Source organism: Haliotis cracherodii, unplaced genomic scaffold, assembly GCF_022045235.1.
Source record: "Haliotis cracherodii isolate W230 unplaced genomic scaffold, xgHalCrac1.p SCAF_3, whole genome shotgun sequence".
In the NCBI taxonomy this organism is placed as follows: Eukaryota; Metazoa; Mollusca; class Gastropoda; order Lepetellida; family Haliotidae; genus Haliotis; species Haliotis cracherodii.
Genome location: NW_027266286.1, coordinates 69,544,105 through 69,569,682, shown reverse-complemented (window position 1 = coordinate 69,569,682; position 25,578 = coordinate 69,544,105). Strand labels below are relative to the sequence as shown.

Genomic DNA, 25,578 nt, shown 5'->3' with positions numbered 1-25,578 from the left:
CGTGCCAGGATCGGTTGGCCGTCCCAATCTTACATTTTCTCTGATTACGAGCATTGGTTTGTCTGCACCACATACCCGTGTGATTATGGTTAATTCAAAGAGAGTCTAAAATAGGCTTCTCCAAATTAACACATGTCTAAAACCTGCATCAGGCTCTCGTTAAATTGTTCACTCGTCACACCGAAGACCCGGGTTCACGTCCCAACATGGGTATAATGTGTGAAGCCAAATTCTGGTGCCCCCTGCCCTAATATGGCTTGAATACTGATACAAGCGGTGTACAACAATACTCACTCACTCTTCAGGCTCCCATCTCAGCTTACATGCCGTGATATAACTGAAATACTCATCTACAAAGACATCTCAAGACAAATCTACCTCTGTGTATCATATGACATGCATATGTAAGTATGTCATACACCATTGGGAGGGAGTTATTGCTGTTTAACGGAGCATTCTGCCGTATTCGAGCTACATCATTACGATCTGGGAATAATCTGGATCAGACCACCAGTGACTGGACCCATGCGATATGTGAAATGCTGGACTACCTCATTGATAACATTTGTGTAAAATTTGGGGGGTAAGACTTTCAGGCAAAATATAAGTAACTCCAATTGTTCTCCCATTCTTGCTGATCTGCTTTTTATGCATATGAATCGAAATTTCTGCTCGGATTGGCAAAGTTAAAACAAGGTAATTTGGCCAGTTTAACTTGAGCTCAAGGTTTATCAATGATCTGATATCGTTCATTTAGCCATAAAACAGCCAATTCCTTCCACTGATTTACTCATCTGAACTAAAAATAAAGGAGACCAGTGAGACCGCCTCATCTGTTTCATATTAAGATCTATGCATCTCAAGATTCAGTGTGACAAAACACTCTCCACAAGACTGAATGACAAGAGGGAAGACTTCAACTTTCCTGTAGTCAACTTTATGTCCAGCAATATTCCTGAAGAGCCTTGGTAGACATTTCACAACGTTTGAGGTACAATCGATCATGCTCTTTCTACAAAGATTTCGAAGAGCGCCACACGTCTCTTGCTCATTCGATGTTTGATCAAGGCTACAAGAAGGTCTCAGTACAGCTTTCAAAAAGTGTTATGGTAGACATAATTATGGAGGGCATTTCCAAATTTGACGCATCAGTAAAAGGATTATGTCAGATGCAATTGCCTATTTTGTTCTATCTGTGTTGCCTACAAGTTCTTCCTGTGTTTCATCATGTGAACAATTCACTTGCCCTTGAACGTGTTTGTGATAGGTGCCACCGGTGGGACAGAATACGCTCACCTTTTCGCGAATACCTGGTACCATCATCAATTGATAGTGAATCATAAACACATGCTCATCATATAGTCGGAACTGTACAGTCAACTCTGCTTTTGGCAGAGATTTGTTTCATGAATATAGAATGGGGTTTGTCGTTTTTATGTTTGAATCTTTGTTAAATAATTATCATACTAGGTGTTCGCGAAAATAGTTAGTACGTTTGTATTTTGTTTCTGAACAGGTCTCCGTGCGAATTAGTTGTATTAATTGTTCCACGAAAGTACGGGGCCACGAGCGACACATCGTTACCCCTAAACCAATTTGTCTTGTGTTTTGCAGTCTAATTTCGGGATAATCGTATCTCCAAAACGGCTGTTTAAGGAATCAATTGAGGATTGGTCGCCAAGTGAGTGAGTGAATACTTACCACATGGTGAAATACAAGAACACGAGTACGATGCAGACCAACCAGTGATTATTGTCAGAGCCAATCTGTAGTTCGAACCCACTTTTACCTGATAATACCGTCTCCCTTAACATACGTCGCTGTAATGTTCATGTGCGATATAAATATATTCATGAGAACTTTAGGTGATATACGATATTGTTTAAAAATATTTTCTAATTTTCAAACAAACCAATGTTTGATGTTAAAAGCAACGTCCCGTGGGGTGCATGGGCAGACAAAAACGCATTGATGTATATACACAGCCATAACCTTTATCCCACACATTAACAATAAAAGTTACACATAATAACCTGCATGTATATATTTACAATTAATCAGTCAAGTACTATAGGGCAGTTTCTGATCAAGATTCAATACACAAGAAGTTTTCGTTATCCTCAAATCTATCTTACTTCATATACATCAAATGATGCTAAATACATATCATGATCAGTATGATTATTTTACTTGTACCTTTATCTCCTAGGATCACTACGGTGTAAAAGGAGGCGATGAAATGCACATGGCGAAACGTTAACAACAATAAATGGACAATCGTTTAAAACTACTGTACAATTTCTCAAACAATGACGTCAAGTGCTTCCTCGATAACTAATAAGTCAAACTGAACTTATAGTTCAGATAATCCAGGCACGAGATGGGTTCATATTTGTCTGAACCATCTAGACATTTAATCACGGTGTCATTATTTGGGTCGACAAAGAAAGCAATTGATTGTCGACTCTGATGTTTCTTCAGTTCCAATTCAGGAATCAGGACCCGGTGTTTCTGAAAATAACAAAGATTCATCACGTACGTTACACACTTGTGAACACAATTGCCTTACCCCAAAGCTTCAGCCATTCAAGTGCTGCCCCCTTTCACAAGCACCCTGTCTCCATGATCAGATGAACAGTTGACCGACAAGACCTTGGAGTTTATATGTCATGCTCACCAGACATGTAGTGTTATGTACCCACAGTGCTAGTCAGTCTTGTGTTGGTGAAACCTATTCTTAGAGTGGATCTGTGGCATGTGACACACGAACACGTATCGCTTGTTTCAAAGTCACCACTCTGTCTTCAAATTGTGACGGACCAGATCATACCCTTCATACAGTTACGTCAAAAACTGAAGCAGTCACACCATTCGTGTATTGAATGGACAAGTCACTGATCTTTACTCGGACAGACGTAACACAGAACTAAACGACATGTAAATATAACTGAAAGCGAACAGCTCAGAGGATGTAGTATCAAGGAACACTCGTTCGCCCTCGGGTTCAGTCGGCCTGTTCCGCTACATAACACCTCTGATGTTTGTTGTTGTTTATCATCATAGAGGCGGTCGGTAATTAAACCAGTCTGAACCCGATAGTCCAGTGATTGACATCATGTGGGTCGTTGTACACAATTTGGAAACGAAGACATGACCATTAGCATGAGCATGTTTGAAGATATATTCCGTGCTTAACGCCAATTAGGTAGGGCCCATGTAGATTAGGGATAAACAGTGTCAGAAAATGTTCTCCCATTATTTCAGAAGAGACGTTTGATAAGACTGATTCTCTCAGCGTTAACTCTGCTCACTGTGGCTTTAAGCTTGTCTGCCGTCCATCGCTGCATCAGGTCACCAATGTTGACAACGATGGCGCCAGGGACAGGCTGGGCCGGAACATACACGCCATCAGTATTCATCACCTGAAACATGTCATAGCACACACATGCCAGCAGTATTCATTACCTGAAACATGTCATACCACATACATTTCAACAGTAGCCATCACCTGAAACATGTCATACCACATACATGCCATCATTATTCATCCCCTGAAACATACCATACCTCATACATGCCATCAGTATTCATCCCCTGAAACATGTCATACCTCATACACGTCATCAGTAGTCATCACCTGAACCATGTCATACCACATTCATGCCAGCAGTATTCATAAGCTGAAACATATCATACCACATACATGTCATCAGTAGTCATCACATGTAACATGTCATACCACATACATGTCATCAGTATTCATCCCCTGAACCATGTCATACCTCATACACGTCATCAGTATTCATCACCTGAAACATGTCTGCCACATTCATGCCAGCAGTAGTCATCACCTGAAACATGTCATACCTCATACACGTCATCAGTAGTCATCACCTGAAACATGTCATACCACAAACATGTCATCAGTATTCATCTCGTGAAACATGTCATACCACATACACGTCGTCAGTATTCATCATCTGAAACATTTCATATCACATTCACATAGTCAGTATTCATCATCTGCAACATTTCATATCACATTCACGTCGTCAGTATTCATCATCTGAAACATTTCACATCACATTCACGTCGTCAGTATTCATCATGATTATCGTTATAATCCGATATGGTTGCCTCAGCTTTCAAAAGGTATGGTAGACATGTCGAGGACATTTCAAAATTTGACGCATCAGTAACAAAAATGCAGTTCCCTATTGTGACTTGTATCATACGTTCCCGTGTTTTTTTTCAGGTGAACAATTAACTTGCCTTTGCATGTGTTTGTGCTCGGTGCCACCGGTGGGACAGGATACACTCACCTTACGAACACCTGGTATCATTACTATTTGGTTGTGATTCATAAACACATGCTCATGATATAGTCGGAATCGTACAATCAACTCTGCTTTATGCAGAGATTTCTATTGGATTTGGAAAGGGAACTATTTGAAGACATTGACTTCACTCTGTGGGTATACGGAACGATTTCTCAACATGTTGTAGAATGAGAATGATAATGAGAATAGACATGCTGCCTTATGCATTTTGATTTCTTCTACAGATCATAATAAGAAATAAAATGTATTCACTATGGAAAGATGAACATACGTTTAAAGTCAAATATGCATTCGGTTTTCATGGTATTTATATTTTCAAATTGGCAAAAAATCATCACATGTATTTCATTTTGGCAATATGACATTATGTCGCTTTCCTCCTGGAACACATTGAGAACCTTACTTCTAAGCCTCCAACGTCATCTTGGAACAGCAGCGTTATTGTTCCATAGTCGGAATGTTCTCCACAGCGAACTTGATCTGGTTTCACGGCTATAACAGCAGGTATGGAAACTTTATATTTTATTTTTGTAAAAGTGTGCCTTTCAGAGACAATTGTCCATTTTAAATTGTAATAACATATATTTCAATATCCACATTCATATCCACATTTACGCCCTACGCCCATCCCATCACCAACCCCCACCCTTACTAAAACACATAGCTCACCTCAACGTTGTATATAAAGTAACAGCGACTGTTTAACCCATGTTACATTGAATAAAAACAACGCTTACTTCCAGACAGAGGGGGGTAGTACAGACTTCTGAGAGTGGTGGCGCCGCCCTTCTTACCCATCAGGTTGTGACACTCACGCAGATAATAGCGATCCTGCAACACAGGAAGAAATTGAGACTCTCACGCAAGAAATTGAATTCTGATCCGATAACACATGGAGAAACTGAGCCCTGATCCCGCAACACCGGGACGAAATTGAATTCTGATCCTGCAGCGAAGTTGCAAGCATACCTTGCAGGTTATTACGGACGTTTGATGCGATAGGCAGGACATCAAAGAAAGGCTCACCTATCTGTTTATACCTATATATACCTACATTCACCTTATGAACCTACTATCGAGGTCATACCTGAAGTTTGATACCGATAGACAAGGAAAAGCTCTGTCAGCTGTTTACACCTACAGTTTACAACAACACACCAACATCCATCCCATGAAGCTACTATTAAGGTCCTACCTGAAGTTTGAGGCCGATAGACAGGACATCAAGGACTCGCTCTGCCAGTTTTGTGCAGTCATCAAAAAAGGATACGAAAGTTGACTTTAATTTGGGAACATCCGCCGGCCACGTCTGTAATAGACCAACATTTTACTTGTGTCATCTAGCAACTGGACACGAATTTGGAAAGAAATGTATATTCAGTTCCAAACGAAACGCAGTTCTGACTTCCGAGCTCACTGATATCCAAAGACGTGATCTATTTGCACAATAAAAGACACACTGTGCTAGAATAACATGTCTAGACACGTTCCATGCATCGGTGTTAGATTCTAACAGAGCAGAGACTGTTCATATCCATATATATGAGACAAAATGTCAAGAAAGTGTCTTTCACAGCTTTTAACATGAAAAATGTATTGTTCCATGCAGAAAGTACCCATGATAGTGAAGCGTAGCAAATTTCCGGTCGACGTTTTTTACATGTTACGGAATGAACCAAGTCCAGATAAGGCACAAACAATCGTCATCGAGTATTGATCAAGATTGGAGCTGGAAAAAATGGAATTAGACCGACAGGGTCACTACACTACGATTTACCGTCTCATTGCTCATAATGCACAGACAAACAGAACATGCGTCAACCACTGCCAGGAGACCATTAGAACTCACAAAAGACCCGTGTCGGCAAACATAGTTCGTCGGTTGTCAACAGCTAATCTTGGGTTGCGACACCAATGCTTTAGGATGTGCGTTGGTTTTGGAATTAAGTATATAAAGGACGAGGTGGGATAAGGACCCTAATGTTAAAGTTGCGGAAGACTGAAATATTGGTATGAAAATAATCAGACATGTTCACATTGCTGACATGCAGCAAGGTTGTTTTCTTACGCAAGTCTTGTTCTTGTGACATAACTAGGCACGTTGGTATGGCCCAAATTAGTAACAACAGGACGATGTTTCGAACTTGAAATGAAAATCTAAGTAAGACGAAGACCTATTCCAAGGTCAAAATCTTACTTTTGTCTATAATATTGTTTCAAACATGTCATACACAATTATCCATTTGGGGGTCAGAACGGACCCTTAGTATACTTTGTCCTTTGTAGATGAAGTATCACAGTGTAGAAAGATGTTACCCCAGTTCTGGTGTCCCCTTGCCTCATACCACTGGAATGTTGCTATTTAAGGGGCATAAAACAATATTAATTCACTCACTGGGGCTTGTTCCTATGCAGCCACCTAGTATACATGTATGTGCTGAACTTTATTCCTTGACCACTGGGGCTTTGTTAAAATACGTGGTGATCACAGATACATTTACGTATCTATATTCAGAGGTTGAGGACAATTTGTGAAACATGAAAGCAAATGTCATCTGAAGTTTACTGAGAAAACAGTATGTGAAATGCTGGACTTCCTCAGTGATAACATCTATGTAACATTTTGGGGGTTAGACATTTAGGCAAGAGGTAGGCATCGCCATGAACACCATCTGTGCTCCCCTTCTTGCAGATCTGTTGCTTTAGGCGTATGAATTGGAATTTCTTTTCAGATTGGCAATGTCAAAACAAGATAATCTGGCCAAAAAGTTGAACTTAAGCTTCAGGTATATCGATTATATCGTTCAAATATCCAATTCCCTTCCACTGATTTACCAGAGACCAGTGAGACCGCCTCATCTGTTTCACTGAGATACCATGCCGAATTTTAACATGAATACCCAACTCAGACACAGTATACCGACTCCGGGCCGACCAGTACCCCTTAAAGCCGAGCGCCAGGCAGGGTAATAACCCGTACTGACTTTTAACGTCTATTGGTGTGTCGCGGCCACAGATCGAACCCCCGACCTTCCGCTCTCAGGGCGGACACTCTACCTCTAGACCACGGAGACGGTCTTGCCATATCGTCTTATAACCAGTATCACTGGCCTCACACAAGACCTTATGCTTACGTGCACAGGCTATATACAGGTTGATATTCAAATACATGTAATTGCCGAAAAACGGAACATTTACAATAGAAACTATTTATTTTCCGAGTTTTATTATATTTTGAAATACAATTTCCGAGTAATGGCATTAAAGGGCTTTTCAATATGGCTGCACAGTGCCCACATTGAAATGAAATTCGAACATCTTAAAACAATTCAAAGGTAATTGTAGTAACAGCATATGCATACAGTACTCGCGAAATAACACACACACACACACACACACACACACACACACACACACACACACACACGGCTGCACGGTGGCCTCGTTGAAAATGAGATTCGAACATCTTAAACCTATTCAAAGGTAATCATTGTTTTAACAAGCAGCATGACATTGCATATCATTAAGATCTATTTACTTTAAGTCAGATGACCTAAAAGTAACATGCTGTGGCATATTCCTGATGATAAACAATTCTTAATACCCCATCACTCCTTGGTGTAAAGTTGAACGCTTCCTTTAGGTCTCCAGTCTGTCGCTCGGGATTCAGCCTTGTAAGGAAATAAACAAAGAGGTGTCACTATACTGAGCCGCTTTGGGTAATATTTTACTTATACAATGATGTTAGATTAATGTGGTAGGAAAGCTGAAAGTGTGGCGTCCTGTAAATAATCGACTTAAGATGAAACAAACCAGTGATTGATATTATGAGCAACGATGAAGCAATCACCGAGCTTGACCACACGGTCCGTGTACGGCAGGCATATTTTGCTGGGAATCAATTCTAACACGTAAATGCCCGCGATGATCGTAGCCGGGTGACCACGGGTAGGGTGGTGGCATTGTAATCGGAACGAGTCTTGGATTCGAACCAAAAGCAGCAACACAACGAGATGCACCGCTGCACAGTGTACAGTGTACACGGAGCGTTATTGTTAAATGGGTGGGCAAGTGCATATTCTTTAATAATGATAAGGATCCGTGGGGCTCTGCAAAATAACCCAGTCCAGACACACCGTCATGATTCGTCATGATAATATGTTTGATCGTATGGCCTAGAACATACACCAAATACAGGTGTGAATGAGCCATAAAGATCCGCAGACAGAAGTGGTTGCCGCAAGTATTACTGTTACTGTCACTGATAAATTAGGTATGCAAATATTGGGCGGGGTGACCAAAAACACAATAATCAGTTTCGTGACTTACGATTCGCTCTCCAGGGCAACCCAGCCATGATCACCAAGGTCACTCTGGACTCGAGCACACTTCGTCTTCTCCTCCACAGGTTGATCAAAGAAGGACTTGGACGTTGTGAACATGTCATCCACCTGGAACATGAATGAGTGAGTGAGTTTGGTTTTACGCCGCTTTTAGCAATATTCCAGCAATATCACGGCGGGGGACACCAGAAATGGGCTTAACACATCGTACCAATGTCGGGATTCGAACCCGGGTCTTCGGCGTGACGAGCGAACGCTTTAACCACTAGGCTACTCGACCGCCCCACCTGGAACAAGAACTGCATGTGTGATGGATGTTGGCACATACACATTGCATGTGTGATAGATGACTATCATTTGATATGTCATATAATATAAACACAGGACATGTTGCTTACCTGCCTCTGCTCAATGCCATGATTGATCAGGTACACAAAGCCAATTGTACTGAAGGCATCATATATCTCCCTGGCCGTAGTCTCCAAAACATCACTCGCCACGGATGTAGGGTCTGCTACATTCAGTCCGTACTTCTGGAAATCAACAACTGGAATAGCAGACGCCGCCATGGCCGCCCGATTAGATTGCCAACTGACAACTCCCCTAGGTCAAGTGGCAAACACGTGACTCCTGATTGAAGGCTTCGAGCGTTCATGAATACTTGAAATAAACATACTGACACTTGTTTCGTAAACCAATATCTCACACACCGTTCAGCAAACATTTTGGTACGTTCTTCAACTAGTTAATCAAAATAGTATACAACTCATAGATTATACAAATCGTGCCATTTGTTCCTAATTTTACAAGTACAATAGGTGATACACCAGTGCTATTTCTTACTATAATAGTGGTTAATAGACGCATGTCATTACATGGAGTACATGGAATATCACCAAAGCGGCGTAAACCCACTAGCTTCCGGTTGATATTTGGAACTGGAGACCAAAGGGTAATTAGAGAAAAACAGTCACTGCACAAGAGAAAAACTCCAAAAGGGTAAGTGAAAACGGCCACCACTTGTGGACAAACAGTCAACACGAATGGTGCAAACGGATTGTGTATTTATGATGTTTTGATAGTGGAGTAGTAGACTAATCCATTGTTTTTTAATGTTTTGATTCTATTTCCCTGATTTAATGGTGGAAGCCAGATTGACAATAAAACATCTCACTCATCTTTAAAAAACCACCGTGAAATAGTTTCTGCAGAACTTTAAAAGACTGTATAAAAGACTTGTATAAACTTTATCTTGAATGAGAAGATCTCGGTTCAGAGCTTTATTGTAGAAGCTTGTTAGCTGTTATCATTAACGTATAAAAAAGCCAGATAACGTGAGTTGAATATGAATGATCACTCGTCAACACGAGGCCTACGTGCTCGGATTGAAAAGAGACAGAAAAAAGGTGGGCAACATGCCAATATTTGAGTTTTTAGGTGTGTGGATAGTAATAAATGTCGAAAAGATTTGTGAACTGTAACAAAACATGTCGATCGAAACAGTCATGTATAATACTTGTTGAATGTTGCCAAAGTTGGATAAACCAAATATAAATTATCAATGTTAGAGAATAGTCATTCAGTAATGTAGATTATCCGCCGAAACAGATTCCAGTGAGCTCAAGGGGCAAAATAGCTGTGAAAATTAAATGAATGGAAAGCCCAGAAAATCCGTTGTGATACCAGGTGTTTTCAAAGAGGGTGATCATTTTCTGCCCTACCGGTAGTGTTGTAACTGCGTCCCGGGGTGCTCACGGACCCTACAACAGTTACCTTAATGTATTGTTGTTCCGTGTCGTCATGGGCACTAAAGCCATTACTCTGCAACTCGCCTGGCCATCGGAGGTTCGCAAGATAAGGGAGTGAGCGGTCTGATGACCATAACTACTAACTTACTCTCATCAACATCCGTTTTTGAATCGCTACCAACGTTCGAATCTTAAATTTTCCGATTTCTCCAAATTAACACATGTCTAAAACCTGCATCAGGCTCTCGGGACGGTTAGGTACGGTCAGGTAACCTCGTCGTTAAATTGTTTGCTCGTCACACCGAAGACCCGGGTTCACGTCCCAACTAAGGTACAATGTGTGAAGCCAAATTCTGGTGTCCCCCGCCGTGATATGGCTTGGACACTGATAAAAGCGGCGTACAACAATTCACACTCATCAGTTTCCCATCTCTTATAAGCTTACACAGCCGTTATATAACTGAAATACTGGCTCATAACACAAATCTACCTTTTATATTATATGACATGCATATGTAAGTATGCCATACACCATTGGGAGAGAGTTATTGTTGTTTAACGGAGCATTCTGCCGTATTCCAGCTACATCATTACGTTCTGCGCATTATCTGGTTCAGACCACCAGTGACTGAACCAATACGATATGTGAAATGCTGGACTACCTCATTTGATAACATTTGTGTAAAATTTGGGGGTAAGACTTTCAGGAAAAAAAAAGCATCTCCAATTGTTCTCTCATTCTTGCTGATCTGCTTTTTTGCTTATGAATCGAAATTTCTGCTCGGATTAACAAAGTTAAAACAAAGTAAATTCGCCAGTTGAACTTGAGTTCTAGGTTTATCAATGATCTTTTATCGTTCATTTAGCCATAAAAAGGCAAATTCCCTTCCACTGATTTACTCGCCTGAACTATGAATAAAGGATACCAGTGAGACCGCCTCATCTGTTTCATATCTAGATCTATGCATAAAGATTCAGTGTGATAAAACACTGTCCACAAGACTGAATGACAAGAGGTATGACCTCAACTTTCCAGTAGTCTACTTTCCCTTTATGTCTAGCAATATTCCTGAAGAGCCTTGATAGACATTTCACAACGTTTGAGGTACAATCGATCATGCTCTTTCTACAAAGATTTCGAAGAGCGCCACACGACTCTTGCTCATTTGTTATTTGATCAAGGCTACAAGAAGGTCTCAGTACAGCTTTCAAAAAGTGTTATGGTATACATAATTGAAGAGCTTAGAGCCATAAGGGCCAATGTCACGTGGAGTCTGTTTTGAGAAAAGTGATAAAAAACATAACTTTATGCATGTTAAGGAACTTTTATTGTAGCAGAGAAATAAATGTTGTTATAAAAAACATTAAAAAGGCCCTTTTTGACCCTCCGACATTTGCATGGGATTTAACATGTGAGATTGATAAACTACTACTGAAAGTACAAACACATACTATTGAAGTACTTTTAAATGATTTAAACTCATGCCAACTTTGTTGAAATATTTGAAACATAATAATGTGTCCAAACGTTCAAACTCTCTCTCAGACAACCAGTCTCAACCACACACTGAAGTCAGAACGAAAAGGGACAAAATCCAGCAAAGTGACTTGGCCCTTTTGGAACTTGACTTTGGCCCTTCTATAGAATTTTAAGTAGCTATATAAAAAATGCACCAATGTAAACATACAATATTTTTTTCTACAAGTGGACAAGACCTCATAGATGTTATATATGCAATAATATGCAAAAAGGGCATTTTGGCCCCTTTTCGCTCTAAGCTCTGATATTATGTACGCACATTGACGCATCAGTGAATAAAATGATGTCCCATGCAATTGCCTACTTTGTTCTATCTCTATTGCCTACAAGTTCTTCTATGTTTTATCATGTGAACAATTGACTTGCCTTTGCTCGTGTTTGTGATGGGTGCCACCTTTTCGCGAACACCTGGTACCATCATTAATTGATAGTTATTCATAAAACACATGCTCATTACATAGTCGGAACTGTACAGTCAAGTCTGCTTTCGGCAGTGATTTTCTTTTCATGAATATAGAAAAGGTTTTGTCGTTTTTATGTTTTTAGGTGTTCGCGAAAAGGGTTAGTACGTTAATATTTTGTTTCTGAACAGGTCTCCGTGCGAATTAGTTTTATTGTTCCACGCAAGTGCAGGGCAACGACGAACACATCGGTACCCCTGAATCAATCACCCTTTTCTTCTTTTGTAGTCTAATTCCTGGAGAATCTTAACTCCAAAACGGCTGTTTAAGGAGCCAATTGTGCATTGTTCGCCAAGTGAGTGAGTGAATACTTACCACATTGGTGAAATACAAGAACACGAGTACGATGCTGACAAACCAGTGATTATTGTCAGAGCCAATCTGTAGTTCGAACCCATAATCACCCATAATACCGGCTCCCTTAAGATACGTCACTATAATGTTTATGTGCAACTGAGATATATTCTTGACAACTTTATGTGATAAACCATATTGTTAAACATATTTCCTCATGTTCAAACAAACAAGTGTTTGATGTTAAGAGAAACCTCCCGTCGGGGTACAGGGACGGACAAAAAAGCGTTCTTGTGTATACACAGCCATTACTTTTACCTTATACATTAACAATAAAAGTTACACATAATCACCTGCATGTATATATTTAGAATTAATCAGTCAAGTACTATAGGGCAGTTTCTGATCAAGATTCAATACACAAGAAGTTTACGTTATCCTCAAATCTATCTTACTTCATATACATCAAATGATGCTAAATACATATCATGATCAGTATGATTATATTACTTGTCCCTTTATCTCCTAGGATCACCATGGTGTTAAAGAAGGCAATGAAATGCACATGGCGAAACTTTTAAAACAATAAATGGACAATCCTATAAAATTACCATCCATTTTCTCAAACCATGATTTCAAGTGCTTCCTCGATAACTAATAAGTCAGACTGATCTTATAGTTCAGATAATCCAGGCACGAGATGGGTTCATATTTGTCTGAACCATCGAGACATTTAATCATGGTGTCACTATTTGGATTGACAAAGAAAGCAATTGATTGTCGACTCTGATGTTTCTTCAGTTCCAATTCAGGAATCAGGACCCGGTGTTTCTGAAAATAACAAAGATTCATGATGTACGTGACACAATTGTCCTAAGCACTAACCCATTGCCTGATGATCTAAACACTACCCGTGACTGTTTGTGTGAACATTGAACCACATCAGATCAGAGTAACAGATGGTATTCCAAGATTTACCTATTCAAGTACTGTGCATCTTCACAAGCATAATCAGATGAACAGTTGACCAACACGTACAAGACCTTGGCGTTTATATGTCATGCTCACCAGACATGTAGCAGTATGTATCCACAGTTCTAGTCAGTCTTGTGTTGGTGCAACGTATTCTCAGATTTGATCTATGGCAAGTGACATCAGAACAGGGGGCTATCTTCCACATGTCACCACTCTGACGTTGTCACCTGGATTTTAGCCAAACTGTGACGGGCCAGATCAGATCCTTCATACAGTTACGTCAAAAAACTGAAGCAGTCACACCATTCGTGCATTGATTTGACTCTGTCGACAATTCATTGATCTTTACTCGGACAGACATAACACAGAACTAAACGACATGTAAATGTAAATGAAAGCGAACAGCCCAGAGGATGTAGTATCAAGGAACATTCGTCCGCCCTCGGGTTCAGTCGGCTTGTTCCGCTATATAAAACCTCTGATGAGAGTTGTTTAACGCCATAGACGGCGGTATGAAAATAATTGAGTCTGAACCAGGCAGCCCAGTGATCCCATTTCCCCTCAGTCGTCGCTTACGACAAGCAGGGGTTGCTGAACACCAATGGTGAAGAGAGTTATATTTCATGACGTCAATTGAAACAGTGTAATCACGCATATAGTAATATAGAGGATATTTCATGTCTCGAGTGAAATATCATGTTTCTCTAATCGAGTGACGGGGGGTGGGGGGGGGGTGGGGGGGGGGGGGGGGGGGAGGGAGATATCTTTTACGAGAATAACACTCGGCAAGAAGCGATATTAACTGCATAAACGATCGTCTGTCATTATTTTGCAGTTGTGAACAGTTTGTGAACGGGCTCGTCACTTGCGACAAAGGGATACAATTTAAGGGGAGTTAATTAACTCCTGTATGACAATAGTTCCGTCAAAGTGATATGTTCACTGCAGTGAAAATATCACTTTTCTCAACTTCGGAAATCTCAGTCGTTCACACTGAAGTGTATAATAAACAGTATTTTTGGTGACAACGTATTCTGGGCTTAACATTAATTTGGTAGGAACCATGTAGATTAATTGGGGTTAAACTGTCCGTAATAAAATGTTTTCCCCCATTATTTCACATGTATTCAAGAGAAGTTTGATAAGACTGATTCTAGAGGAATCTGCTCACTGTGGCTTTAAGCTTGTCTGCCGTCCATCGCTGCATGAGGTCACCAATGTTGACTACGATGGCGCCGGGAACAGGCTTGGCCGGAACATATACGCCGTCAGTATTCATCACCTGAAACATGTCATACCACATACATGCCATCAGTATTCATCACCTGAAACACGTCATACCACATACATGCCAGCAGTATTCATCACCTGAAAGATGTCATGCCACATACATGTCATCAGTATTCATCACCTGAAACATGTCGTACCACATACATGTCATCAGTATTCATCATCAGTATTCATCAACTTAAACATGTCATACCACACAGATGCCAGCAGTATTCATCACCTGAAACATGCGATAACACATACATGTCATCAGTATTCATCACCTGAAACATGTCATACCACATACATATCATCAGTATTCATCACCTGAAACATGTCATACCACATACATGCCATCAGTAATCATCACCTGAAACATGCGATAACACATACATGTCATCAGTATTCATCACCTGAAACATGCGATAACACATACATGTCATCAGTATTCATCACCTGAAACATGTCGTACCACATACATGTCATCAGTATTCATCACCTAAAACATGTCGTACCACATACATGTCATCAGTATTCATCACCTAAAACATGTCGTACCACATACATGTCATCAGTATTCATCACCTGAAACATGTCATACCACATACATGTCATCAATATTCATCACCTGAAACATGTCATACCACATACATGCCATCAGTAATCATCACCTGAAACATGCGATAACACATACATGTCATCAGTATTCATCACCTGAAACATGCGATAACACATACATGTCATCAGTATTCATCACCTGAATCATGTCGTACCACATACATGTCATCAGTATTCATCACCTGAAACATGTCATAGCACATACATGTCATCAGTATTCATCACCTGAAACATGTCATAACACATGCATGCCATCAGTATTCATCACCTGAAACATGTCGTACCACATACATGTCATCAGTATTCATCACCTAAAACATGTCGTACCACATACATGTCATCAGTATTCATCGCCTGAAACATGTCATACCACATACATGTCATCAATATTCATCACCTGAAACATGTCATACCACATACATGTCATCAGTATTCATCGCCTGAAACATGTCATACCACATACATGTCATCAGTATTCATCACCTGAAACATGTCATAACACATGCATGCCATCAGTATTCATCACCTGAAACATGTCGTACCACATACATGTCATCAGTATTCATCACCTAAAACATGTCGTACCACATACATGCCATCAATATTCATCGCCTGAAACATGTCATACCACATACATGTCATCAATATTCATCACCTGAAACATGTCATACCACATACATGCCATCAGTATTCATCACCTGAAACATGTCATACCACATACATGTCATCAGTATTCATCAAATGAAACAGGTCATACCACACCCATCATAATTATCGTTATAATCAGATATGGTTGCTGCTGACAGAAAGACATTTTTTTATGTTACCAAGATGACAACCAAAGGACATATTGGTTGTGTAACATTATGGCATATCCTTATTCCAATTGTTTCAGATGTTTTTTATAGGTGAGAAGGTTTTGATAAACTTGATATCTAATTAGCCTTCAGACAAATCCACGGAGAACGCAGTTTGTAGTTTACATGTCCCTAACTGCAAAACGACCCGTGAAGATCCGGGTTAGAATAGGTCTTCATCGATCAGCAACCCATACTTGCCCTAAAAGGTGACCATGCTTGTCGTGGGAGGCGACTAACGGAATCGGGTGGTCAGGCTCGCTGACTTGGTTGAAGCATGTCATGGTATCCCAAATGCGAAGATCGATGCTTATGATATCAATCATTGGAATGTCTGGTCCAGACTCGATTATTTACAGACCGCAGTCATAAAGCTGGGATATGGGGAGTGTGACGTTAAACAACAAACAAACAAACTAATTGCAAAGCAGAAAGGTGAACTCGAAAGGCCTTATTTCCCATATTACCTTCGTCTTGGGTATAGTAATGGAACTGTTGGATGGCAATGACTTCACACTATGGGTATACGGAACTATTTATCACCATGTTGTAGAATGAGAATATTAATGAGAATAGACATGCTGCCTTATGTATTTTAATTTCTTCTACAGATCAAAATACGACATTAAATGTATACACTGAGGAAAGATGAACATATTTTTTAAGTCATATATGCATTCGGTTTGCTTATGCGCTGCGTATTTATAGTATTTTTGTTTTCAAATTGGCAAAAGTTCAAGAAGTCATCATAATTATTTCATTTTGGCTTTCCTCCAGGAACACATTGAGAACCTTACCTCTAAGCCCCCAACGCCATCTTGGAATAGCAGCGTTATTGTTCCGTAGTCGGAATGTTCTCCACAGCGAACTTGACCTGATTTCACGGCTGCAACAGCAGACGTGGAAACTCTTGATATCTTATAATTATAATTATATATTATTATATTAATTCTAATAATGTGCCCATAAGAGACAATTATCCATTTTAAATTGCAATAACATAAATTTCACTATCCACATTCATATCCACATTCACTCCTACACCCATCCCAACACCAACCCCCACCCCCACTAAAACACGTAGCTCACCTCAACGTTGTATATAAAGTAACAGCAACTGCTTTACCCATGTTACATTGATTAGAAACAACGCTTACTTCCAGACACAGGGGGGTAGTACAGACTTCTGAGAGTGGTGGCACCGCCCTTCTTGTCCATCAGGTTGTGGCACTCACGCAGGTAATAGCGATCCTGAAACACAGGGTGAAATTGGGACTCTCACGCAAGAAATTGAATTCTGATCCGGTGATAAATGGAGCTCTGTTCCCGCAGCACGGGGAGAAATTTACTTCTTCGATCCTGAAACCTGGCAAGAAATTCTGATCCTGCAACACAGAAACATCAAAGAAACGCTCAGCAAACTGTTTATACCTACATACCTACATCCATCCCATGAAGCTACTATTAAGGTCATACCTGAAGTTTGAGGCCGATAGACAGGACATCAAGGATCCGCTCTGTCATCTGTGTGCATTCGTCAAAGAAGGATACGAAAGTTGACTTAAAATTGGGAACATTCGCCGGCCACGCCTGTAAAAGACCAACAGTTTACTTGCGTCATCGAGCAACTGGACACGAATTTGAAAAGAAATGTATTCTAAGTTCCAACGAAACGCACTTCCCACTTCTGATCTCATTGATATCCAATAAAAGTGATCTATTTGCACAACAAAAGACACATAGTTCAAGAATAACATGTCAAGCAACGTCCCCTGCGTCGTTTTTCGATTCGAACACAGAACAGAGAGGTCATCTCTATGAGGTGAGTGTGTGAGTTAAGATTTAACGTCACATCGGCAGTATTTCAGCCATATCGTGACGATCTATGAGGTGAGGTGAAATCGACGTTCATGACTATTGCACTTAAATATTTGACGTGAATGTGTGTGTGGTTTTTGTGTGTGTGTGTGTGTGTGTGTGGGGGGGGGGGGGGGGTTGTTGCTGCTCATTCTAGTCTGGACTGATTACTAGCACACTGAGATACCATGCCCCAGTTTAACATGAATAATGAATGAATACCCCACTCAGACACAGTATGCTGTATCTGAGTCAACCAGCCCTTGTTTTTGTTTTTAGGCCCTTAATGTCAAGAGCCAAACAGGGCATCCACAAGCCACAAGTACCGTATTTTAACCTCTTTTCGATATGTTGTGGCCGGTGATCGAACCCTAGACCTCCCGCTCTCTGGGCTGACACTCTACCTCTAGACCACCGAGGCGGTCTTGTCATCTTTATAAGGGATGAAAGCCCAGTAATCATACATGTCGAAGATGTTTACCACTTTCGGGAAACCCACAATAACGGATATGTTGCTGACACAGGACTAAGCGGGATTTGAACTCGTAATAATAGGTCAATGGTATGCCTAAGGGAGACAACTGTGCACAGAGAAGGGATGAGCCTTAGATGACGAACAGAAAAATGAATTTGACAACTTTCGAATTCTTCATGTATTTTCATTGTTATAAAAGTCTCACATGGGTCTCACACAAAGTTTCATCTTTGTAGATTGTATGTTTACATACAAAGGCCAAATACAGGTTAATATGCAAATAAATGCCGAAAAACGGAACATACAGGTATGTTGAACATATCGAAATACAATTTGCTAGTTATAGCAAAGTAATTTTCAATATGGCTGCACGGTGGCCATATTGAAAATGAGATTTGAACATCTTAAAAACATTCAAGTGTCATTACTGAAGTAACGATCAAGCCAAGATTCTGCACAAGTGGTTTCTGGGGAGTAATCTTTACAGAGATACCGATGGAGCAGCAGAATATTATATACTATTAAACTCTATTTACCTTCAGTCAGGTGAGCTAAAAGTTACATTCCTGATAACAAAATTCTAAATACCCCATCATCCCTTGGTGAAAAGTTGAACGCTTCCTTCAGGTCTCCAGTCTGTTGCTCGGGATTCAGCCTTGTAAGGAAATAGACAAAGAGGTGTCACTATACTGAGCCGCTTTGTATTTCAGTTATACAATGATGTTAGATCAATGTGGTAGGAAAGCCCAAAGTGTGGCGTCCTGTAAATAATCGACTCGAGATGAGTAAAACCAGTGATTGATATTATGAGCAGCGATCACGCGGTCACCAAGCTTGACCACACGGTCCGTGTACGGCAGGCATATGTTGCTGGGGATCAATTCTAATAATAAATACCTCTGTTACATTACGGTTATTGTCATCCTTACACATGCTCTGCCTGCACACACTATAGTTACTAGTGCCTGCTCTCTGGGTCTATCTACCACTGTAGTCTACAACAAGTTTACTAAGGATTTCGTTGAAGTAAAGCTTCCCCGTGACCCGCCTTTGACAGATTCATTAGAAATAGTATAAAATATCCCCGTTCAGATAATTAGTTGTCTGTGCAAGTGTGGACAAATTAAAATCAAATTTAGATAGTATTTAGCAATTTAATCAGAAAATATTTGGCGGGGGTACCAAAAACCCAATAATTATTTTCGTGACTTACGATTCGCTCTCCAGGGCAACCCAACCATGATCATTATGGTCTGTCTGGACTCGAGCACACTTCCTCTTCTCCTCCACAGGTTGATCAAAGAAGGACTTGGACGCCGTGAACATGTCATCCACCTGCAATAGCAATAGTACAATAACCCTCCATGGCTCAGCGAGTGACACTGTGAACATGTCATCGAACTGGAACAATGTGTGATGATGACGGCACTGTATCAATAAATTATGGCCCTGTCACACTACAACGTGTAGCAGGTGAGGTGAAATGGGGTTTAAAGTCGCGTCCAAGATTACTGCACTTATATAGCGACGTGCATGTACGTGTGTGTGTTTGTGTGGTTGCGTGTACTAGTCCGGACTGATGCCTCAGTTTAACATGAATACCCCACTCAGACACAGTATACTGACTCCGAGCCGACCAGTCCTTAATTTAGCTCCGTACAATCTTTTAACGTCTTTAGGTATGACGCGGCCGGGGATCGAACCCCGGACCTTCCGCTCTCCCGGTGGACGCTCTATCACTAGACCACGGAGGCGGTACAACGTTTAGCAGTAACGGACGACGACATATTAGAATGTTTTGCCGTGTATAAAGAATTTATATCAGTCATATATTTCTAACTTAGATCACCCGTATGTAGCCCAGGTAAAGCATGCATATCGGTGAACATTGTAATGTTGGTACAGTTTATCGTGTCTTCGTGCTTTAGCATTACACATTGGCTTTTCATATTCCTCTAGGTTTTAATGTTTATTTGTTTATGTATTTTTTATTATTTTTTATCTCTCCTTTATTTTTTCTGGGTTATATATTTATCTAGATATATATTTAGTTACTTGTGTGTGTGTGGTTGTTTTCTTTCTTTTGTGTGTGTGTGTGTGTGGGGGGGGGGGGGGGGGGGGTCACTTTTCCTTTCGTTTTTCATAATATTATTTTTTTTAAGTTGTATATAACGTATGAATCCCTTCTCAGATTACTATATCTCATTTCTATATGACGTGCTTTTACTTCTCTGTGTTTTTCTTGTATTCTCTTCAGTATGAGGTTAAACTGTATCATTTTTACTATTTTGATGGTTGTGGTCATCAGTTATGCAAATCAGTTTCGGTGTGTCTTTTTAACAAGGTGTTCTTCATTAAGATTCACCGCCAGCCCGATTGTAACAATTACATGTACACTTTGCTTTGACGATGCCGGTTGATGTTATTCAATTTATTGAATCTATTCTATATGCTAATCATTTTGGGAAGATAATACACATTTCTCTATATTTTGGGTTACTTTGCTTATCTAATTTCCGATTATCATTCTTAGTTTTACTTCCATCCATCCGAATCCAGGACCTTTGCATAGTCCAGATGTAAAGATTATATATCTAAACGTACGCAGTCTTAAAGACAAAGTAGATTTTATCAGTGCTGAATTAGATAGTTATGATGTTGTATGTTTAACAGAAACCTGCTGGCACCTTGATATCCTAGCCACTGATATTACACTGATACCATTTTCAAATCGTAGCCTGTATTAAGGAATATATTTTAGATCTTAAATCAGAGTATAACGGACAGCCTGAGCTAGAGGCGCGCGTGGATATGTTGACAGTTTTTAAGTAGTTAGTGTTAAAACCGAATGTTTGCGAGGATTAATAAGATTTCTGAATTTCAGTTACGACAGTAACCGTACATGTATTTGTTACATTAAGTCATTTCATTCAAATTTGTTTGGTATGATTATGTCTTATAATTATTTTAGGATGGAAGGTACAGTTCCCAAATAAAATATGCTGAAATATCAATTCATTATGACCATATTTCATAATCTATTTTTTAAAGTAACCCTCCTTACATTAAAGATAACTATTTAAAGAATATAGTACTGAAAGACATTGCAACAAACCGAATAATCAGGGGGGAGACTTTATACTGAGGGGGGCGCGAAACATATCCGCCCGGGGGAGATTGTATTTCAGATCAGATTCTCTGGGAGAGATTGTATTTCAGAACAGATTCTCCGGGAGAGAATCTGTACCGGTATAAAATCTCCGGGGGGAGAATTTGTACGGGGGAGAGTTTATACCGGGACACCGGCAACGCTGAAACACGCTCTGCAAAAGGTGTAAGTTGTATACGTTAAAAGCACGCTGGTATACGTTGTAGTACGCCGAAGCTTAAAAACATTTTTGTGCATGCAAAACATTTTCGGCGTATGGAAACGTACGAACGTATGAATTATACGTTAGGCATACGTTAGTGGATGACTCTACATTCGTTAAACGCCACATATGGCCATACGGCCCGCTGAGCGCGTTAGTCATGCTTTACTGATACCCTGGGCATACCTTGAACACGCCAGACACACGCCGGCATTAGTTATGGGGCTGTGATGGGTGCTTGTTTCATGTTGTCGCGGGTGTGGGTGTGTGTGTGTGTGTGGGGGGGGGGGGGGGCCGTCGTTGGGAGGGAGTGTGTGTATGCGGCGGTAGATTGTTACTTTGTTGGTGTCTTTGTGCGTGGTTGGTGCTTCTTTTTCGTGGAGACGGGGAGGGATGTGGATGCGAGTGAGGACGTGGTTGACGGGTGCGGATGAGGGAGTTGGTGTGGATGCGGGAATGGATACAGGTGAGGGTGTGTCTAAGAAATAGGGTGTGTGTGAGAGTGATGTGTGACGGTGAGGGTTCGAGCGAGGGTTCGGATGTGATTGAAGTGATGTTAATGAGGGTTTGGGTGTGTCTGAATGTGCGGGTGTGTTCGCGTGGTTTGCGTAAGCTGCTGTGAGTGAAGACCTGGATGTGGGAATGGATGTGGTTGTGTGTACATAGGATGTTCGTATGGGGGATAATATTATGAATGTTATTTTCATAACTGCTATTAAATGTGGTGTGTACATATATAAAATAGTGTTTTTATGAGTCTTTTAGTGTCTCGTAGGCCATTTTGGCCGGCCGCTGAATTTTTACATTCTTGCCTTGTCATTTTATATGTACAGCGGGTGACACTATAATAAAATATTCTTCTTCTTCTTCTTCTTCTTCTTCAGTTATGTCTAAGTCGGTGATAGGCTACTCATACGTTAGACATGTGTTACATATACGGTGAACGCCGTGATATGACTGGAATACTGTTAAAAGCGGCGTTAAACCCAACTCACTCACTCACTCACTCACTCACTCACATACGGTGAACTCGTTATGTATATGCTATGGATACGCCAAAACCATGGTATTTCGATGAAAGCTCGACGTATGACAGCGTACTAACTGTCTCTAAAAGTTACTCTAAAACGCTGTAGTGTGACAGGGCCATTAGATTGCTATTCAAATAAAGATGTGATAAAAGCGTGATCGCACTGTCAGAGAAAAGCCCAAAGTGACGCAGATAATTGACACTTAACAATTTGGTGAAACAACGATCGCAATCAGTACCAATCTTGGACTCGAACCCACGATCGCGCAAATCCTATCACAACTAAGGGACGTAACTTCTAATAGAAGAAGAATCTTTGATGAGGCATTTCGGCCTTCCTGTAGACAAATATGATTCATAATCTTTACTACAAAAACATTCGGATAGTGTGCCTAACCTGTATAAACACAGGACATGTTACTTACCTGCCTCTGCTCAATGCCATGATTGATCAGGTACACAAAGCCAATTGTACTGAAGGCATCATATATCTCCCTGGCCGTAGTCTCCAAAACTTCACTCGCCACGGATGTAGGGTCCGCTACATTCAGTCCGTACTTCTGGAAATCAACAACTGGAATAGCAGACGTCGCCATGGCCGCCCGATTCGATTGCCAACTGACAACTCCCCCAGGTGAAGTGGCAAATATGTGACGGCTGTGCGACCTTAATTTATTTTAAAGGTATGGTAACTCGACAAGGCTTAAGATCGTTCCACTGTTTGCATTCATGTAAAAAATGAGACGAACGTTGACATCCACCAGCCACGCCTGTAATAGAACAACATTATACTGTGTCAACTAGCAACTGGACACGAATTTGCAAAGAAACGTAAAAGGCTTGTGTTAGGATAAGTGCCCTATGTGGTCCACAAAGTTGCGGAAGCCTGAAATATTTGTATGATAATTATCAGACATGTTCATACGGCTGACCTGTAGACACTTGTCTTTCTTACGCTTGCATGGTTTGCACTTATGCCATTCATTAGTATGGCCTCAATAAGAAACAAAATGCCGATTTTTCGCAACTTTAAATATAAATCTAATTGTAAAAAAGTCCTTTCCCAAAGATAATTCATTCACCATACCTGTTTATAAATCGCCTGAGAAATTCAACTTGGGCTAAAGACTGCTCATGTTCAAACATTCAAAAGCATTCTTGTTTAAAACTTCTAAAATATCCTTTACTGATGTCTTTAATATTGTCTCGAACGTGCCATATTTCATTTCGTAATTTATGCATACCTCGTAGGTCAGAGTGGACCTTTAGCAAACATTGTCCTATATAGAATGTAGTTTTAATATTATAATGTTAGCAAGATGACAATTTGAAGTCTTGGTGCAACAAAATTAAAGACCTAGGGTGTTGAGGTACCCTGGAGGTTACGGCGTTCTCTCTTTACGCCGGAGGTCTGGGTTCGATTCCTCACATGGATTCAGTATTGTGATATTGTGATATTGTTTGAATGTTGCTTTATAAGGGATTAAAGCCCGAGGTGATGCAGGTCGGAGATTATTACCTCTTTGGTGAAACCGACAGTACCGGATATGATGTTGACAAACCTAGAAACATAATCAGGACGAACCTGGATTCGAACCCATGATAACAAGTTTCTGGCACGACCAAGCAACACAAGAGCTTGATTTTGAGAACTTTGAAGGTTTCATTCCTTTCCATTGTTATTAAACATGATGATGTTATAACAATCCAATGTAATTATACCTACACACATTTCAGCTGAGAACACTTGGTGCAAACAAAAAGAGAAAGGAGGGCATTTTTGCAACATTGTATGCCGCACAAACGTTGAATGCCTTCAACAAACACTATTCTTCTTATAGCCATAAATACTCACTCAAAGTTTCAGCTTTGTAGACTATATGTGTATGTGCAAATTACAGGTCAAGATTTCAAACTATTGCCTAAAAACGAATTCATATATATGTTGAACCCACAAGAAGCTATTCTTATTCTTATTTCACCTCATTTCGAAATACAATTTCCGAGTTACGGCCATAAAGATGGTTGCCATATTGAAAATGAAATTTAAACATCTTGAAACAATTCAAGTGTCATCAGTGTTGTAACATTAATGCTTAGATTCAGCACAAGCGGTTTCAGAAGAAGAGCAATCTTTACCAAGATGCTGACGGACAAGAGGGCCATGACATAAGCTCTCTTGACGTTCGGTCAGGTGAGCAAAAAGTAACATTCTCTGGCATATTCCTGACAATTAACAATTCTAAATACCTAAGCATTTCCTGGTGTAAAGTTAACTGTTTCCTTCAGGTCTCAAGTCTCTTTAGGAGAGTTGATATGATCAAATAGATCATTGATCATGATGTTAAACAGGGTTGGGCTTATAATGCTGCCGTGTGGCGTGCCATTGTCCTGTGACAT

At 40.3% G+C, this 25,578-nt stretch overlaps 2 protein-coding genes across 2 annotated transcripts; both read right to left on the bottom strand.

Moving 5' to 3' along the window:
- Positions 1-1,183: 1,183 nt before the first annotated feature.
- LOC139474253 (uncharacterized) lies at positions 1,184-9,260 on the bottom strand. The gene is made up of 8 exons (XM_071257181.1): positions 9,082-9,260; positions 8,670-8,791; positions 7,945-8,011; positions 5,536-5,649; positions 5,078-5,171; positions 4,744-4,832; positions 3,312-3,422; positions 1,184-2,511 (listed from the first exon to the last, which is right to left on the bottom strand). The coding sequence occupies exons 1-8, from the start codon at positions 9,250-9,252 to the stop codon at positions 2,335-2,337; spliced, it is 945 nt and encodes a 314-aa protein (XP_071113282.1). The 5' UTR covers positions 9,253-9,260; the 3' UTR covers positions 1,184-2,334.
- Positions 9,261-12,841: 3,581 nt separating this feature from the next.
- On the bottom strand, positions 12,842-23,784 carry LOC139474750 (uncharacterized). The gene is made up of 8 exons (XM_071257868.1): positions 23,604-23,784; positions 19,991-20,112; positions 19,366-19,432; positions 17,922-18,035; positions 17,603-17,696; positions 17,243-17,331; positions 14,873-14,983; positions 12,842-13,557 (listed from the first exon to the last, which is right to left on the bottom strand). The coding sequence occupies exons 1-8, from the start codon at positions 23,772-23,774 to the stop codon at positions 13,381-13,383; spliced, it is 945 nt and encodes a 314-aa protein (XP_071113969.1). The 5' UTR covers positions 23,775-23,784; the 3' UTR covers positions 12,842-13,380.
- Between the last annotated feature and the right edge of the window lie 1,794 nt (positions 23,785-25,578).